General features: G+C 36.7%; 2 protein-coding genes across 2 annotated transcripts in view; both read right to left on the minus strand.

Annotated features, from left to right (window-relative positions):
- Nucleotides 1-18565, minus strand: part of LOC124434023 (protein MCM10 homolog) — a 34781-nt gene that overhangs the window by 14047 nt on the left and 2169 nt on the right. Inside the window, exons 4-15 of the mRNA XM_046983880.1 lie at nucleotides 18490-18558; nucleotides 15024-15233; nucleotides 14524-14650; nucleotides 13305-13464; nucleotides 12395-12556; nucleotides 11564-11697; nucleotides 8956-9036; nucleotides 8256-8464; nucleotides 7771-7822; nucleotides 7424-7503; nucleotides 6616-6839; nucleotides 5539-5683 (exon numbers count right to left, since the gene is read on the minus strand). Coding sequence (XP_046839836.1) covers nucleotides 5539-5683; nucleotides 6616-6839; nucleotides 7424-7503; nucleotides 7771-7822; nucleotides 8256-8464; nucleotides 8956-9036; nucleotides 11564-11697; nucleotides 12395-12556; nucleotides 13305-13464; nucleotides 14524-14650; nucleotides 15024-15233; nucleotides 18490-18558 — 1653 coding nt within the window. The remainder of the gene's footprint in view (nucleotides 1-5538; nucleotides 5684-6615; nucleotides 6840-7423; nucleotides 7504-7770; nucleotides 7823-8255; nucleotides 8465-8955; nucleotides 9037-11563; nucleotides 11698-12394; nucleotides 12557-13304; nucleotides 13465-14523; nucleotides 14651-15023; nucleotides 15234-18489; nucleotides 18559-18565) is intronic.
- On the minus strand, nucleotides 840-3093 carry LOC124434026. The gene is made up of 2 exons (XM_046983882.1): nucleotides 2301-3093; nucleotides 840-1904 (listed from the first exon to the last, which is right to left on the minus strand). Exons 1-2 carry the CDS (start codon nucleotides 2827-2829, stop codon nucleotides 1507-1509), a joined length of 927 nt encoding a protein of 308 aa, XP_046839838.1. The 5' UTR covers nucleotides 2830-3093; the 3' UTR covers nucleotides 840-1506.

The raw sequence follows: 18565 nt of genomic DNA on the forward strand, positions 1-18565 counted from the left end.
AACGCTTTGCTGAATCCCGGCTACCCGGACTCATGTGAACAGCCCCTAAATATAGACGTTGACACATAATTAAGAACTTTTGATGAAATGATAGTTTTTTAGACGTTTTTACATTGTTTAACTTTTTTTTGACACACCCTGTAGTTCGTTGCATCAGGACAAGGTGTTGCTATACATAATGTTTCGTCAGTCACGACATCTTTCATTGGGTTGGAGTTACTCTGAATTGTGTTGTCACGATAAGGCTGAAATGTTGTGAGGTTGATCATTGTTATCCACCATTTTTCATGTTTTACTCGACCACAGACTAGATATCTTAAAAGAAGGTACACTCGTGTGATGTTCCTGTCCCCCTTTCTGAAGCAAATTTTAAGCAGATACGCCTTTCAGCAAGATAATTCAGCAAGATCGTAATAGAAAATATAGATGTTTTTACAAATACCGTTTTGCACTACAAAAGCTTCGTACGCTATTTCTTTCCCAAGATAGCCCCTAGTAAAAATTTCGGCAAACTTTTGCTTTAAACGTGAAATATTAGTAAAATAGCATTCTTGTGCAATACTATACCGTATGTATTTCGTGAAAGTATCTCGACGATTTTAGCTGAGTGGGCCTTCTGTTAAGTGTTTATTCTGTGACTCGATTGTGTGATGGCTGACATGAATCTATCATCGAAACACACGCCTATGGTGTACAGTTCATAAATTAAATCGTTTCATGCAGATCAAGCAATTTTATAATATTGTTATAACGAAAGTAAAAACGTAACGAAATCTTTCACTTTCAAAATACTGGAAAATTTTAACACATTCGCGTCAAAGATAGAGTTAAACATGCTATGAAAATTTTAAACATTTAATTTCTTTCATAAATACAAAAGAGCACTTTCACTATTCACAGATAAAAATAAAAATATTTACAAAAACTGAAAATTATGAAGGAACTATGATATACAGAAAAATAAACACGATTTATTTGTACATATGCGGGAATTAAAAAATAAAGTTTGGAAAATGAAAAAATGTTCAGAACTAAATAAATACTTAAAAAATAACCTACTAATGACCCCGAGGAGAAATCATTCTGTATGATATCAATGACCCTTAATTGGATTATCTCAGTTGATTGGATTATTCTTGTAACATAAATCAATGTAATAATTTATTAAAATATCAAAAGGCGGAAATCAAGTCGTGACGACACGCCTGTTGTGATCACATGAGCCTTAACCTTTCTTTAGTCTATAAATAGGTCGGGTCTATTAATTTCCGAAAGCTTTCGAGACGGGGAGGAAATATCGATAAGTTCACACATCGATAGTTCCTCGTCAACGAGGCCAGTGGCTAAAAATAAGTTAATTTGCTTTTTCTCTAACTAAACAGCTAATTTGTTGTAGCATTTTATCAAAATAGTTCTAATCGAACAATAAAGAAACGATAATAGTTTTAATCATGACAAACTTCGGTTGATTCTTTCACCATCGTTCTCTAAGCGGACCCTGAACAGTCAAGTTACAATTAGCATATCCTGAATTTTGTTGACAAGACTGCTAATGGCGGACTGGATTTCGGATACGATCTGGTAATCCATGATCAAAACAAGGAATATCTTCAAGAAACGATAATCCCTACATATATGACGATTCACACATCCATGCAAATACTCGTCCGTCCAGCTTTCAAGATGATTTAATATCAACTTTTTGTATTTTGTTCTTTCTTTTTCTCCATCCGGGACTACAAAGCCCTGCTTCAACATCCCATGACGTATAATTGCTACGACGTTTTTCAACGTGCCTATCAATCTTACTGAAGATTTGGCAAGATTCTCGTTCTTTTGTAGACACCAGATGCATTGATAAAGGCCGATGTACACTTCCGAGAACAATTTATTCCATTTCATATCTGAAAAGAAGAATAGACAATACAGACTTCTTTCTGATAAAGCAATTTTCAATTAAAATTCATGACTTAATTGATAGAATTACTAGGAAATATAAAGGAATTCCCCGTGTAAAAAAAAACATTATCAGCAAGTTTGCTGTTTCTATCAGATACAAAGATAAATTTTATGCCTTTAATTAAAATGCAGAGTGTTTGAACGAATTGTGAAAATAGCCTAGGTAGATGAGACGCTATCATCAATAGATGATGATAGATGATTGAGACGCTAATCCTCAATAAAACAAGTGTATTCATCGCTTTTTGACTTGATTTGATGGTTTCTTGTGCTTTGATACTGTAATTAGCTCCCCATTCGAGCTGATATATATAGTGCTATTAAGAAATTATCATACATACTTTGACTGATGGCATTCAGTTTCACCATCGTGTTCAAATTAAGATCACCAATATCGTTTAGGGAAATTTGCTCGAAATGCAATTTATCGATGAATTGCTGTTTAATTTCATCTGTATCTCGGAACCTCGGAAGTGAAGTTTCTATATCAGTTAACAATTTCTTTATTAAATCACCATGTTCAGTCAGGTTGGCGTTCAAATCTTCTTCGTAAAAACGTTCCACACACTCGGACGGAAAACGTCCATTTTTGTAACTTGATTCTTTGCCATAAAACGTTTCTCTCGAAATCGTCTTCTTCTCATGTATGTCAAACATGATTGATCCAAAGGCTTCATAGTCAAAACTTGTATGGCCAAATGCTGGACCCTTTTGTTGCTGCTTGGTTTCTTTAGATTTTCGCTTCTTAAAGAAACTCATGATTCCATCATTGCAATCGAATGAGGGCAACTCATCTTTGCAAAATTTCACTTCATCATGGTCTTCGTAAAAGCTCCCTTCAACACCGTCTTCCCAAAACATAGTATCCATCAATGTAAATTTGTCTCTTATAAAGTTATCTGACACGCGTTCTCTAACAGATTTGCTAATGCAGATCTTCAACGCTTCCACAATTTATACACGAAAAGAGAGGAAGTCCGGGCATATTAATGAGGCTATTTTCGAAACTACGTCATCCATAGAAGAAACCAAAACAGTACTTCGTGTACAAAATAACGATTCTCATTAAATAAAGTGATCGTTAGCAAAGGTAATTCCCCAAAGGTTATCGCCATGACGAAGCAAATCACAATTCAGACGAGAATATTGACAATCATTCCTTTCTCTAAAAGCAGAAGTATTTCGCACGATGTAATGAAAATTGAAATGTAAACGCCTACGAATATATCCTCGAGGAAATCAATTTAAAATCGGATTTGTTGAAACGAAAACATCTGCTTCCGCGAAGCGATGCAAATGACGTCACCATACTGGGAATTGGTGTTAATTGGTAAGAATACCACTTAGTATCTAATAAACAGTAAAGAATACACAGTGATGCAACGTACTGGTTTCTTATTGATACAATAATCGATTATTTGTGAGTGTAGTATTTAATATATACCATTTAATGCAGCATTAATAGTAAATTAACACAATGTTTTAGCACATAATTAAAAAAGACATAAAACGAAACAAGCTTCGAAGACAATCATTATGCAAACATAATACTCGGGTACTCCAACAAGACACAAAATTCGGATAATATTTTGACCGTATTGCAAAGTCGGAGTTAAGCTAACGATTTACAAGCGTGTTTGGATCAATTGAGAATGGGGGTGAAAATAACTAGTTATAAATGTGCTTGGACGTATACAGAAAATAGGAGAACTACGTTAGCGATAAGATGTGAGGAAATGTGATATTTCCGAAGCCTCTGCAGTCATAAGGAAAAACTACAAGCTCGCTACCACGCTTTAGAACAATTATTGAGAGCTGGTGTTTGGTATTTTATGTGATATACCACAAGGAATATAGCGAAGAAATGACTGTTGCAGTGTTTCAATGATTGCAGTATTTTTATATGGTTCTTAGTTCGTGATACAAAATTCATTCTTATAATGATTTGTAATTAATTCATACGATTAAAAAAAATATGAACAACATATTGATGTTACGTACTTTGCTTTTTTTATTTATATAACAAGCCATTCATATATTATTACGGTGTCAATTATGCACGCAGTATTGATTGGATAAAGCATTAAATTATACTCTGATTCTCTGATGGCTTTGACTTGATTTAGACATTGCATTAATAATATGAATTGATAACGCACTATCAAACAGCATTAAAAATGTATAGTAATGCTGTGATAAGACTTCCTTCGACGGAAGAGAGAAAATCGATACAATAATGACATCAAACTATATATTCAAAGCTGTGAAGAACATTGCTGGCAGGGAAATTGCAAAGGAGAAGTAGAAACGGATAAAAAATAACAATGATTTAAAAAGACGAAGTCGAAAGCTAGGACTCGGAACAGCTGGAGCAATATCAATAATGATTTTCCAAATTTTGGGCAACCATTGCAGTCACATGTGAGTTTCCAGCATTTATTATGTGCTAATTGAAACTTGCTGGAAAAGTTTTAAGATTTGAAAAATCCTTCCACACACGGAATATAAGGATAAGAAAGGCCGGTATAGATGAATTAATTATAAAATAATATCCACTTGTTGAACGGATGTTGTGACAAGCCCAACCCGTGACCGAACCCAGCATCACAGTGGGTTAAATTGAAACTAATACTTTAACGTCTACTTGTTGCTGAAACATTGCTGAAAGGCGCCGTTATTTCTTCCTGTATAGACCTTAGACTTCCTATAACATTTGCGATTGTGAATAGTTTGTTCATAACATGTTCTGTCGTGATTTCCGACTAGTTAACCGTGCAGCAGCAGCAGCCTGTAGTGGACGTTTGGGCTGAAATCGCCGATTTGTGATTCATAATGAGTACTTAGCCTTGTTCTTTTCTGCCAAGGCATTTTTCTTAGAGCGAAAATTATGCATCTTTATGCATCGACTGCAAGCAGCATTACCGTGGTCTGATTTTCACCATGTATACAAAAACTTTTTAGTTCATGTTTGCGCAAAAGCAAAATATTTCATCCGTTTTTTCAACCAGATCGAATTTAATGCAAAATGTTCATTTTAAAGTGAATGGTTTAAACCCGGAAATATCGCTACATGCTTGTAAATGTAGATCGATCAAGGCTAGAGAGGACCAGAGAAGGACTTCGTTCAAAGCTTCCGTATTATGAGTTGAAAGTTGCATATACTAACTAAACATTAACGCAATAATACCATGGTTGTCTCAATTTCTATTGTTCTTGTGAGACAAATTACTAAAGTATTTACCTAATCAGAATTCACCGATTCAAATTCAAAGGTCGCGACCTTGCGCGTTGTCTGTGCTGGTAGTGTTACTAAAAATTCCGAATTTTGAGCTTGAAATAATAAAAATCACGACAACAACATTTCGGCAATCATAGTATTAAAAAACAACAACCAAGGTAGTGAGATTGCTTAGTGATGAAATGTACACGAAAGCCTTGGGAAGTTGGTAGAAGTCCTTCTGCGCCAGCAGCGCTACTCATCCTCCCTCGGCTTTCGAGTATATTTAATCACTAACCTCACTAGTCACTTCCATGGTCTCACTTATAAGTAGCTGGCAAAGTTGAGTTTTGTCAACTAACCTGATTGGTCGCCACCGGTCAACTCAGAGTCCAATTTTCTGTTTATGATAGTTTGAAGTTTTGGCGATGGCTTTTTCACCTTTATGTCATTTGGATTATTTGCCGCGATCGGCCCAATCCTGCGTATCAATGACCTCGCACGTTCCTGTTGAGAAAAAGTTAAAACGACGAGTTACTACCAAAAGAAACCATTACCGGCCTCTATACTTCCTACAAAAAACATTTTGGATAACAATGTCAATAACAAAAGTCTCATTATACTCATCGCTAATCAAGATCTTAAATAGATCTCCATAGAGCAAGAACGAGTTTAGACTCTAATGCGGCAAAAGAAAAGTTCAATGTTTCACATGGGCTTGAGTAAGATAACACGGTAATAAAACATGATGCAAAGACATCAAATTATCGCTTTTTCAAATTGTTAGAGCGGTCTCAATGTATGAAGGCAGAAATTGAAGTTGGTTTTTCTGAGTTTTCAGCAGTGGCGTAGCCATTCTGCACAAATTTACTTCTGCTATGCAAATTCTAATGTGTTCACTTACTGGCAAAAAATATAAAATAAACGATGAGCACGCTCTGACATTTACACAGAAGAAACAAATTTGCAGGATGGCTACGCTGCTGGCTTTTAAAGATTCCAAAGTATCATTTTGGAAAATTAACGAAATACAAAAATCACAGTGGCATAAATTGCCACGATACGTTACACCACACAAACTGTGGTAATTGACAGAAAAACTCAAATACAAATGCATCCCAGCAGGCTTCAAAATAGCCAATACTCAGACATGCGTGTGTAGATAATCAATTTTCATAATCTCGAAACACTACACGCGCGTGTCTGCAAGTAATCTCGCGTGTCTGGGTGTAAGATTTGGATTCAATTATTTGCTTCATGTAGCGTTCCATGTATTTTAGTTCAGTGCCAAAACTTCAAGCAGCCGCTGCGAACTGCTTGAATTTGACGACTCTGAACTAGGATCTAAATTTTCTTTTTCGAACACGAAGCATACGTGAGCAAACTTTCATAACCAAATCAGGAATTAATGGTAAAAAAATAACCAGTGAATACAATACCTTCGCTCTATCAGGGTCGTTGGATACTTTTGGAAATATACTCAAAGGGATATTCTCATCGAAAACCAAATCCCCGTTTGAAGTTAAACCTCGTCCCAGGACAGGCATTGTAACGGATTTTTTATCAGACGACAAATCACTAGTGGAATTGGTCGTCCGGCTTCGAGTATTGTTGGCCTTGAGAAATTGGGAGACTGACATTGATCGCCTAGGCTCGTTCGCCTCTGAAAAAGAGGGCGGAGATAATGAAGGTTTTGTAGTTTTTTCAGTTTGAAACAGATAATGATACAGTTGAAACTTTGTTCTCAGTCAAGTGCCTTCATCAATAGTGATCTGATGTTGATACTTAAATCTATATTTACTCCAGTCTAGTGCCTTCATCAGGAATGATCTGATGTTGAAACTTGAGTCTATATATACTCAGTCAAGTGTCGTCACCAGGAATGATCTGATGTTGAAACTTAAGTCCATATATACTCCAGTCAAGTGTCTTCATCAGTAGTAATCTGATGTTGAAACTTAACTCCTTATATAGTCCATTCTAGCGATGTCTTCAACAGAAGTGATCACATGACTTCTTAGCTATATTCTCCAGTCTAGTGTCTTCATCAAAAGCTGGGGGGGAATCCAGCAATATGACCACAGCCCATTGATTGTTTAGATTTCATTCTTTAGAAATTGATAACCAATGGCACTGTTCAAGTGGTATTTTAAATTACAACTTAGCACCAAGAATCAATGTTTCCTCACTCCGGATACGCAACCGATCAGAAGTGATCACGTCCCAAACTAAAACAGCCTCAAATACCTTTTTCTTGCTCATCTTCTTTATGAAGATGAAGCTTGAGATTTCTCGATCCAATAGAAGGAACGTTTAACAAGTTGAGACTGAAGAACAGATGAAAAAAAAAAGGTTAAAACGCCTCGTTTATCTTATTCAATTCTCACATAAAAGCAACGCGGTTAAATCCTGGCTCACACGAAGATCACAAGACACGCTTATCACAAATACGTGAAGTTGAAAATCATCATTTTACTTCATTCAAGCGCTGTTCTTATCTTGCCGTTGTTAAATTCAATTTAAACAATGTACCGGAAACGATCGTGACCGACATATGAGAACCAGGCTTCATGTGCGGGGGTAACATTACTCACAATTCTGAGGAAGGGCCACCTTTGTCTTCGTTTTCTGCAGATGATTTTCCCGCTGCGTAAAAAGATAAAATATTCCAGTGTTAACATATTACACGGACGGGTTTTTATGCTTGGAGTGCTTGATAAATTTTTCATTTGTAAAGATTTATTTGGAGAAAAATGAGCGGGAATAAGAAGGACAAAACTTTGCAAGTACTTTCGTAGACATCAATTCTACCGTATTATTAATTGTACACCAGAAATATTAAATCTATTTTCAAATTGCGCATGCTTCCGACAATTTAAGGCATGATACGAGCGAAGTAGATGGAAAACGTCCTAAAGTTTATTAAAAACTGACGATAATTTCAAATTCCTACTTTTTCAGAGCAACGTGGCACTAACTTGCTATTGATGAAGGTTGTTCAAAAGGCAAAACCCTCCGAGACGACAAAGCAATTATGTCCGAAACCTTTTCTATTTTTCATAAAAAACAAAAGAACTACCTGCAGCTTTTATTAAATTCTGTCTTTTCTTCCAAGAAAACAGGTAGTCCTTTCCCTCACTGCTAGCGTTAAGTGACTTCAAAGTGACTTTTTCCTTTAAAGAACGACCGGTTGCATTTGTCGACACAATTCTATCTCCGTACAAATATGACTCGCCAGCAACTTTTTTCTTAGTTTTACTTCCTGGAAGAGTAGACGGCGCACCATAGCTGTACGGGAAGAATTAACGAAAAAAAATCTTGTTGACTGGAGCATCATTAAATATATGTTAATGGAGTTAATATCAGATGATTAGTACTGATAATTGAGCAAAACTGCTATATCGTTTATCTGCACTCTCAAGCCAGCTCCCTCCAAATGCGCCACGTTCTCCTCCCCAATACATGTATATTCCCTCTCGTGAATAAACTAACCAACTTCGTGATACTGAACTCACTCCACTGAAAACCCCACCCGCCCGCGTATAAGCTTATCTGCATACAAACCCATGTAGTTATTAATTACAACCTCCACCCGCATACAACACACATCCTCCATAATTATAAGCTCATGAAACAAGACTAAGGCATATAAGTAGAATTCAGGTTTCGAAACACTTCTTTTAAACACAGTTTTAGCCTACGAAACTCGAACATTAGGATTCAAATTCTACTACTGCATCTACGATAAACCTTGGGCATATTTCAATGCACTTACGTACCCTTGCTGACATTCCATTCTATGTGATCGCCGTTTTTTGTATTCGCGCTGTACGTGATATTGGCAATAATCACCTTGCGATCTACGGAAACAAGAGAAAGATATTCATCATATGATAACTTTATGGAACATGAGATATGATTGGGCGAATCATATGATAACTTTATAGAACATGAGATATGATTGGGCGAATCATATGATTACTTTATAGAACATGAGATATGATTGGGTGGATCCTTTGATAACTTTATAGAGCATGAGATATGACTGGGTTAAAGGACAAGCCAGAAAAAAGTTTCAAATTCACTCCTCTCTTAAGGTTATAACAATAATGCGTCAATATTTACACTGTCCCAAAGTCCCTTATAAAAAAGATGCCTGTTGCAGACAGGCTGACTCTGTTTAACATTGGTTTAATACTCAATTAATTATTCTGATAAACACTTAATCCAATTGAATGAGTTGCATGCAGGAAATTGTGATTGATTGTAAGGATAGTATATAGAAATACGCTCTCAGCGTCTACAAATAAAAATAGTCATAGCAAAGACTAACTAGATCCACTTGCACTACTTTCGAGGCAATTACCTCACTTAGTCGCAAATTATTAAAAAAATCATCTGGGCATGCGCAGTAGTGACTTTATTAATACTACAACTTTCGTAAGCCTATGAACTTTTGTATATATATATAAAGCCAATACTAGGTATAGTAGATGTAAACTAGCAGTGGAAGCTGGGTGCGAATAGGTATGCAGTTGCTTAGGTGCCCAGACTTCGGTCGCGACCGCACTCTCCCTGCGTACCCCAAGCAAAGCCTATCGCAGGTGATCTCGGGGTCTGATGGGCGGAAGCTTGCTACGTATTGGCATCCCCAAGTAGGATAGCGTGGAGGCAGCCGAAATCTCCTACCGACACGTTAACATGCGGCGTTCTAGTGCCTTACACTTAAGAGGGTATCGGGAAGCATGGACCGAAAACGGGGTTTTTGCTTTCGAATTTTATCTTTTAACAAGAGTTCTTCTCATAAAATAAACCAAGCAATGTTTCAATTAACTACTTTTTCTGACAATTCTAATTTAAGACAATCTTAAACATGTTTTATACAATTTTTATTGGTTTATATCTTTTTGATTTAACTCTCTCATTTACTGTTTCTCATGTATCACGAGCAAACCATCCACGGGCTTCATCGCAGACAGGATTATCTGGTTCCCTTAATAAACATGAGACGCTCTAGTGCTCAACTATCTCGGAGTATCGGGAGCCATGGACCGAAAACTGCATTTTTTGTCTTGAAAATTTGTCTACTGCAAAGCTTCAAACAACTTCTGCCTTTTTGACTTATAATTTAAACCAACTCTAAGCATTTTTATATGTTTTTATTTGTTACCTTTTACAATGTTACTTTCTCATAACTCTCTCGTGATGAACGAGAGCCTCCTTATACAATATGACTCTCTCATTATGAACGAAAGCATCCATGGGCTTCATGGAAAAAAGGGATTATCTACTTTGTTTTAACAGTTTCTGCAAAGATAACATTTAATGAGGGAAGCAATTTGTATCATCTAAGTTGAACCTCGCTTTGAACCATTATGTTATAAAATTTTGATTTATTTTGGTTAGTAAATTTCTTTTTACCTTAAATTATTTTTATGATTCAGTCTAGAAAGTAACTTCTCTTCTCGAGTAATTTTGCGATTAAACAGCACACTTTTTGGATTCCAAGGAATACTTATGATCGCATAGAGACAGCCGTCCAATTTATTACGTAAATGCATGTAGTATGCATTTCGTTATAAGAAACCACCCTACCAAAGAATATTCAGATCCGATTTTAGCTGCATCGAGCGATGAAAATTTCAAGACATAGAAAATTGCAAGACATAGAAAATTGCAAGACATAGAATTTTTTTACTGTTATTTTTATAATATTTATGATTCGATGTATCACGAGATTCCAGATGAGATTCATGTCTGCCTTTGAATACAATGAACACATATTCATAATAAGGCAATGTTTTATGTTATCATTTACCATCATCGTAATTTCATACTTTTAAATTCATAGCTTTAATTTAAAATTCCATTTTTACGTATATAACTTGTAAAGAATCTGCAAAGCCAGTTTTGGGGAGATTTCATCCATCAATAATAGTGATTAGTGTTATAAAAAACGACATATGTAATAAAAATAACAGTTTAAAAATTTGTACGACTTGCTTTTTTGCGCTTTCTGCACCTGGAATCCGTTCTGAATATTCTCAAGTCACGCCGTAAAAGCTCATAAAGAAAGCTCAGTATTCAAGCTTTCTTTCGATCGTTATGCTTTTTTCTAACCCAAAATGGTTAATATTTACTGTTATGGCTCCTGCCTTTATAAATAATCGCTCTGAATAGCTAGAATAGGATTCACAAACGCCCCAAAATTCAAGAGCATCTCCTAACCATTTTATTGCCACTATTCTAAAATGTTTAAACAATACTATGTCCGACCATTTGATTGTCCGAATTTTGTAATTTGATCTCGTATTTCTGACAAGTGTGTCTACCATCGGAAAGGTGGATTAGAACAATATAAGACATTCACCATTGTACCAAACTTACTTGTTTATAAAATTGGAGCACCTCTTCCCATCTGATTTCCTACTTGACTTACAAACGCCAAAGTCTTGCGAAATCCCCAGTAACATGATTTTCTTTGGATTATCAAGCGTCAAAGCAACATCGCTTGATTTCTTCTAATGAAAACAAAACAAAACAAAAAGTGTAAAGCTGAAATCTGTGAAGTCTTGCATGCAAAAACCATGGTACCTAACTGTAAACAGTGCACACAAAAGAACATTCGGTATAATACGAGAGGCCTCTCTGGTAGAGAGTAGCTAAGTGTAACCAGTATACGTACAATAGCTAAAAGACATTCAGGGTACTAGGGGTACCTCTCTTGATAGGAGTCAGTGTACCCAGTGTACATTAAAAACCATTTAGTGTACTAGGACTACCCAATGACCTAGACCCTAATCTACAAGATATCTGAATCCGCCAAAATTATGAAGTAACGAGTAAAGCAAGCCACCATCTTGAAAGTTGGCACAAAACATACGACGTTTGCGACTAGTATCTGCTTTGTATGGATTAGTATCTGAGTTGATATGCAGTCGCAAAGTTGGTAGTCTAAGATTGATTATATAAATGTTTGATAGGATTGGCTCTTTAAAGTTTCTTATTTTTCATTTTAAGTTTAACTTTTTTCTACCTTTCAAGATGGCGTCCTTGACTCACTTTGACTTGGTACTTAGACATCTAGGAGATTGGGTTCTAAATCATTGGGAGTACCTCTATCGATGGGAGTAAGTGTAACCAGTGTAACTAGTTAAATTACGGGGCATTTCGGTGTACGTACAGGTGTACTACAGATGTACCTACAGGTGTACGTACCTCTCTTGATGGGAGTAAAGAGGGATTCAGAAGGGCCACAACACTTCCTTCCGCCGTCTTCCAATGTTGTTTATGATTCTCTCCAAAGAGAAACAATACTATGATGGAAGTTTGAAGATGGAAGGCCAGATCAGACAGCTTCCATACACTGTAGGTTTCTCCCTAGTTTTGAAAGAATACCTAAGTTTTACTAAAGGAAGTTGTGTTTTTCCTAAAAGCGCAGTCACAGTATAGTTGAGCATGTGATGGATTGAAAGTTTTATTGCCTAAAAGATTCAGTATTTCATGGGCAACACAGCAAGTATATATTTTGAAATAAACGTATTCGTTGCAGTCATTGGACAAATAACTTGAAATAGCGATATCGCAGAGTAAATTCGGATTGAAAAAGCGGGTGAGCCTTTGAAGCTGGTTTATCAACATTTTGCAGTTTTACTCTTTCTATCTTGGTTAAGTATGCTGGACGAGGGTGAAAATCCCCCACCTCATTTACTATTGGTAAGTATGCTAAAGGATGGTGAAAATCCACCATCTCAATTACTATTCGTTTTCATTATGAATATGCTAACACAACATAAAACTTTTATAAAGCCATAACGACAATGAAAATTCGCATTCTGCCAAGCAAATCTCAGGCCAATACTTATTTTAATTAGGTTAATGAAGTAAATGCCTTAAAATAACGTCATTTTGAAACTCAGTATTAGAATTGTACAAAGGAAACGCCATACAGGACACCTCCCATCTCTGGTTGGAAAAATAGATCGAGACGTAGGATTTTGCAGTGAATTTCGGCCAAAATGGCGAGATAATGCTAGCCATTCATCATACTTGCTAAATGGATAGCTATCGTTTTCTTAGACACGGAACTTTGCTTCTCGGTAAACAATAATGAAAGCAAATAAAATACCTTTGAAGTGGTTTTAGGAAATTTTTGAATGACCACACCAATTGTAATCCAGTCACCCTCAATGTCATTATTGACAATCTTGGATTGAATTGATGAAATTTTGATGATTTTCCTTCCCTCCGTTCTTCTTTTCATTACAGTAGAGGATATCAGAGGATTCCTGCGAATGAAGAAGTACACAAGAAATGGCATCAATGCAAAAAAAAGTTCTAAGTAAACAGTTCATAACAGAGATAAAGTTGTGGTATCAATCACGTAACTCTCACGTTATTGTCTTGTAACTTTCATATTATAGGCAGGTAACTCACAGGTTATACTAACGTAACAATCACGTCAGAGTCATGTAACTTTCATGCTATAGGCAGGTAACTCACAGGTTATACTAACGTAACTCTCACGTCAGAGTCATGTAACTTTCATACTATAGGCAGGTAACTCACAGGTTATACTAACGTAACTCTCACGTCAGAGTCATGTAACTTTCATACTATAGGCAGGTAACTCACAGGTTATACTAACGTAACAATCACGTCAGAGTCATGTAACTTTCATACTATAGGCAGGTAACTCACAGGTTATACTAACGTAACAATCACGTCAGAGTCATGTAACTTTCATACTATAGGCAGGTAACTCACAGGTTGTACTAACGTAACTCTCACGTCAGAGTCATGTAACTTTCATACTATAGGCAGGTAACTCACAGGTTATACTAACGTAACAATCACGTCAGAGTCATGTAACTTTCATACTACAGTTACGTAGCTCTGTTATCGTCACCTAACTCTCAGGTTCTAGTCACGTAGCTCTCCGGCTATAGCCACGTAACAATCAAGTCAGAGTCACGTTACTCCAATGTTATAGTCATTTAACCCTCATGATATAGTCATGTAACTGTCACGTTATAGTCACGTAATTCACAGGTTATAGTCACGTAACAATTAGGTCAGAGTCATGTAACTTTCATAATATCAGAGTGGTTTTTTAAGTACAATGCCATTTCCCTTGTCAGGCTTAAGAATGGCGAAAGTTTCGGTTAATTTGTGCATTGTAAGAAAAATAAACATGCTGCGGCAACAAGTAGCCATTAAAATCTAACCCAAACAGTAGAGACTCCCCCCTTCCCCCAAAACCATCGTGGATCAATCCCTGTAGTAGTGGCACAGATTTATCTGGGAATTTCATCTCAGCCAGAGAACAAGAAATAGAAAAGACATACAAAATCCTTAATCCTGAGTATCCATCCGTCACACCATTATCATCTGGACTTGGTTTCTTTGCCAAGGAAGGATTGCATGCTGCGTCGTCAGCTTTACGTTTTGTTCCGGACGTTTTTAATCGTGCAGCTGTTAAAAATAAAAACAAAAACTCTCAAACATGGCGAATGAAAAAAAAACACAAACAAAAATGAAAACGCCTTTTGCTATCGTTATGAATTCAAGATTGTTTGGAGAGACAATGGCTGTGTACAACAAGGTCTTAGCATGAGTCATTGTGATGATTTCTCCATACCATAAAAATCTAAACTTTCATCATATAGTTATTTGAACTTGTGATTACAATTTGCTGTGGTAAATATAATGTGATATGCCATGCATGGGGTTCAAAAATAAAATCTTATATATATATAGTATCTACCACGCGTCATGTTCAGGCATGTCTACCTCTACTGTAAAAAACTCAGACCTTTTCTTCTATGGCTGTTGAACGTTAACGCACCTGCATGAGCAACTCTTGGTTTTCTAGTTAAACTCATATCGAGGCTAGAGTCTGAGATACTTGGTGCTCTTTCTGTATCTTTCTTTTCAAAAAATTTCTCCTTGACTGTCTTATTTTCAGAGTGGTTGCAACCAGAGGTTTCGGGTGCATTGAGTTTCCTTAGGTCACGTGGATTTTCACTATCGACTTTGTTTTTAGGTGAATTATTTACTATTCGAGATTGAAGTAAAGGAAAAGTCTACTGTACTACTTTTCAACAACTGCGTTGTCCAAGACTTAGTTTGTTAGTAAGCTTTAAGACAAATTTTACGAGATTTTTGCTCGTATCTTTCTTTCATTTGTCCATTATTTAAACTTCATGTGAGGTCGCAAATGTCTGTGGAGCGGTCACAAGAATCTCTTTGAAATTATTTTTTATGAAAAGTTAACTATTGTCATATCGATTTATCAATATTGTTGCCAATGAAGTGCCAGGCGGGAAACGGATTCTCAATATAAATATTACAGCCCAACAAATAATTTTAAACAGTCATAAACAATTTGGTTTTATGAAATTTATTAAAAGAGTGACGTTTCGTCTTTACTGAAGACATCTTCAGACTAATTAGGAAGTTAACAAGAATATAGATATATCTAGAGCTATTTACATAGTTTGAGGCATCAGACTACTGTGAATGTCTAAGTGTGATGTGATGTATTGTGTGATGTAAGTGTGATGTAAGTGTGATGTATTGTTAGGGTGAGGTGTTGTGACTAGAAAAGCTTAAGTGGGATGGAGCTGCCTTGGGTGTTAAGTGAAGGTTTTAGTTTGGAGATGAGGAGGCTTTCGTGGATAATGAGGTCGAATGTGTCGGAGCAAGATGAGATGATTTTAAAGTCGTCTGGCGAAGCAGGGTGGTTGGAGGAGTTACTATGAGAAAGAATACTTGACGTTAATGGGTTAGTATAGCGTTTTCCAGTCAAAGGAGAGATCCCCAAGTGTTCCGAGAATCTGGTGTGTAAGTGGCGTGTGGTTTGACCCACATACGACGCGGAACAGCATCGACACGTGTATAAATAAACAACACCAGATCTCAGAGACTTGGGAATTTTATCCTTAACGGGAAAAAATGAAGAGATTCGTGTGGGGGTACGGAAGACGAATCTGACATTGAGATGAGGGAAAGCAGCATTGTAGAGACGATTGATTTGTGTGCGGATTTGTAACGAGTGACAAATCCGATTCCTCAAAATTTAAACTCATAAACGAAGACCCTGTGAAAGTCACCGTACAACGTGAAACCCAGGTGAAATCATTACTCAAACAACACAAGAAAACGAAATCAATTGATGAACAAACTGACAATAAACTCTATTCGACTGGCTCACGCATAGGTATACTATACGGACTTCCAAAAATTCACAAACCAACCGTTCCCTTACGACCCATTCTGTTTTCTATAAATCACTACTCATATAAACTAGCTAAATTTTTCATTCCGCTGCTTACACCCATCTGTACAAACTCTTTCATGATAAAGGACTCATTCTCCTTCGTACAAGAAATACTTAACACCAACATCAACTCTAACAAAGTTGTTATGGCTAGTTTTGACGTAACTTCTCTTTTCTCCAACATTCCCCTACATGAAACAATCAATATCATCTGTGATCTTCATTTTACTAACCATAAACAATTTCATAGACTCACCCGCACCGAATTCAGTAATCTACTAACGCTATCTGTTAAAATTGCCACTTTATGTTTAACGACCGCTTATACCCCCCTTTTGCCAACAAATTCATGTCTTTCCATGAACAAAACTGGCTGAAAACCGTCCCCAGAAATTGAAACCTGTTCTCTATAGACGATATGTCGATGATTGCTTCCTCCTTTTTAAATCACTTGATCACGTTCCTCTCTTTTTAGACTACATCAACCATCAACACCCCAACATTACTTTTACCTCTGAGACGGAAAATAATGGACGACTACCGTTTTATACATTGACATTTACCGCTCAAACGACAAATTCACCACCTCTGTATATCGTAAACCCACATTCACCGGTCTTTTCACAAACTTTCACAGCTTTTTCCCACTTTCTTACAAACGCAACTTAATCTCTGGCCTATTACACCGCTTTTTCAAACTCTGCTCTAGTTATGAGAGTTTTCATGCCCAAATTGAAACCACCAGAAAACTACTCAAACTCAATTGCTGTCCAACAAATTCGACCACATTGTCCGTCGTTTCCTTGACACAAAATTGGAACAGAAACCACCTGTCCTTAGTGTCCCAAAGAAAATAGTGCATTTCTGTCTCCCATTCACCGGCTGTCACTCGTTACAAATTCGCACACAAATAAATCGTCTCTACAACGCTGCTTTCCCTCATCTCAATGTCAGATTCGTCTTCCGTACCCCCACACAAATCTCTTCATTTTTTCCCGTTGAGGATAAAATTCCCAAGTCTCTGAGATCTGATGTTGTTTATTTATACACGTGTCGATGCTGTTCCGCGTCGTATGTGGGTAAAACCGCACGCCACTTACACACCAGAATCTCGGAACACTTGGGGATCTCTCCTTTGACTGGAAAACGCTATACTAACCCAATGATGTCAAGTATTCTTTCGCATAGTAACTCCTCCAACCACCCTGCTTCGTCAGACGACTTTAAAATCATCTTATCCTGCTCCGACACATTCGACCTCAAGATTCACGAAAGCCTCCTCATCTCCAAACTAAAACCTTCACTTAACACCCAAGGCAGCTCCATCCCACTTAAGCTTTTCTAGTCTCAACACCTCACCCTAACAAAACATCACACTTACATCACACAATACATCACATCACACTTACACATTCACAGTAACCTGATGCCTCAAACTATGTAAATAGCTCTATATATATCTATATTCTTGTTAACTTCCTAATTAGTCTGAAGATGTCTTGAGTAAAGACGAAACGTCACTCTTTTAATAAATTTCATAAAACCAAATTGTTTATGACTATGTTTAAAATTATTTGTTGGGCTCTAATATTCATATTGAGAATCTGTTTCCTGCCTGGCATCTCATTGGCAACAATATTGATAAATTGATATGACAATAAAACGCTTAAAGAATTCAGAAAGTATTAACGCCTTAAGCTCAAACTTGGTAAAGCTAAATTGGACTTAAAATTCTTTACAAAAGTTAACTATATTGGTGGGGCCACCCGATGATTGGAAGGGGGAGGGGTACTGCGTGTAAGTAAGAGCCTGAGACCTAGGCACCTTCGAGCCTACCTAACAACCAAATACTATTTAGGTTATTGATATGGGCTCTGATCCTTTACTAAGGGTTAAATTTGATGTCAACACCTGACCCAACTTGTGCTGTAGCAACTTCTGAACAAAATGAGCAACATCCACAGCTATCTTCAAAATATCTCAAGGCTTTATGGTATAAGAAAACTAAGCTAATTTTTTTAGAAAAGGATACTCTCTTGATTCTTTGATTTCAACTGTTCTTCAAGAAACTTGATATATTTTTCCATCTCTGACATTTTTCCTACAGA

Source organism: Xenia sp. Carnegie-2017, unplaced genomic scaffold, assembly GCF_021976095.1.
Source record: "Xenia sp. Carnegie-2017 unplaced genomic scaffold, XeniaSp_v1 HiC_scaffold_14, whole genome shotgun sequence".
Taxonomy (NCBI): Eukaryota; Metazoa; Cnidaria; class Anthozoa; order Malacalcyonacea; family Xeniidae; genus Xenia; species Xenia sp. Carnegie-2017.

Excerpts from the sequence above, each read along its gene's own strand:
- LOC124434026 (XM_046983882.1), bottom strand. The coding sequence starts at position 2,829 with ATGGATACTATGTTTTGGGAAGACGGTGTTGAAGGGAGCTTTTACGAA. Across the intron at positions 1,905-2,300 it reads ACTGAATGCCATCAGTCAAA|ATATGAAATGGAATAAATTG; the intron begins GTATGTATGATA and ends TCTTCTTTTCAG.